The sequence below is a fragment of the Myotis davidii genome, unplaced genomic scaffold (genome assembly GCF_000327345.1).
Source record: "Myotis davidii unplaced genomic scaffold, ASM32734v1 scaffold1596, whole genome shotgun sequence".
Lineage (NCBI taxonomy): Eukaryota > Metazoa > Chordata > Mammalia > Chiroptera > Vespertilionidae > Myotis > Myotis davidii.
In genome coordinates this window covers 55552-56701 of record NW_006287456.1, presented here as the reverse complement: position 1 = coordinate 56701, position 1150 = coordinate 55552, and the positions used below count along the sequence as shown (strand labels likewise).

Sequence of the window (1150 nt, the reverse complement as noted above, 5' to 3'; positions counted from 1 at the left end):
GCTATGAACATAGGGATGCATATATCCTTTCTGATTGGTGTTTCTGTTTTCTTGGTATATATTACTAGAAGTGGGATCACTGGGTCAAATGGGAGTTCCATTTTTAACTTTTTGAGGAAACTCCATACTGTCTTCCATAGTGGCTGCCCAACTTTCTTTACTAAAAAAAAAAAAAAATGCTCAAGTGATCACAAACCTCAGTACATTAGCACTCTCCTTTTAAATAAACTTTTGGTCGTTGATCAGTTTTTGTGGGTTTTTCTTTTTCATTTAACAGTTTCAGATTAAGCATCATCAGTACTGAGATATATACTCTGCTAAAACTGTAGTAGCACACACACAAAAAAGTTATTTGTAGAGTCATGGTAGACACTTGCATTACTCAGAGCTGCAATTATTTTTATGAACTTTATATTTGTGTTGGACTAATGTTTATTTACATTAATTTAAGAAATTGGCACTGAAAATGGTAACTTAATTTGAGGTGTGCTTTGTAATATAATCGGCATTAACTCATAAAACTATTCTATTAGATTAATGGAAGAAGAAGGAAAACACCCAAATAGCTACAATAAAAATTATTTTATACCATGTCAGTGTTTTATTGGTGTACAATGTATTCTTTTAATAAGTTCTATTAACTTCATTATTTAATTCTGATTTTATTAAGCAACTGTGCTTTCTTAATATTTGGGTTGCTATTTTAATAAGCAAAGCTACTTATACACTGTTTAATATACAGGATACATGATGTAAAACCCTACTCTTTCTATTAAAATTTGCTTTTCCCTTTCAAACAACCTTAGGTACTAAACAATATGAAAGAAAAAATTGTATTTAGGCAAGTTCATAAACTGAGCCTCAAATGGAGAAAAATAATAGGTTTACTTCTTCTAAAAGTTTTTTCCTATTTTGTTTGCTCTTCCTTTTTATAAAGATCTCAACAGCAATGGATTCATTTGTGACTATGAACTTCATGAGCTCTTCAAGGAAGCTAATATGCCATTACCGGGATATAAAGTGAGAGAAATTATTCAAAAACTCATGCTGGATGGTGACAGAAATAAAGATGGAAAGATAAGTTTTGACGAATTTGTTTATGTAAGTATGAAATGAAAATCCACCATTTTTACAGCTGATTGTTCCTTTG

At 30.6% G+C, this 1150-nt stretch overlaps 1 protein-coding gene across 6 annotated transcripts in view; it reads left to right on the top strand.

Moving 5' to 3' along the window:
* PLS3 (plastin 3) overlaps positions 1 to 1150 on the top strand; it is an 86820-nt gene that overhangs the window by 61757 nt on the left and 23913 nt on the right. For all 6 annotated transcript variants that reach the window (XM_006759215.2, XM_015560955.1, XM_006759216.2 and 3 more), the window contains one exon: positions 938 to 1101. In XM_006759215.2, coding sequence (XP_006759278.1) covers positions 938 to 1101 — 164 coding nt within the window. The remainder of the gene's footprint in view (positions 1 to 937; positions 1102 to 1150) is intronic.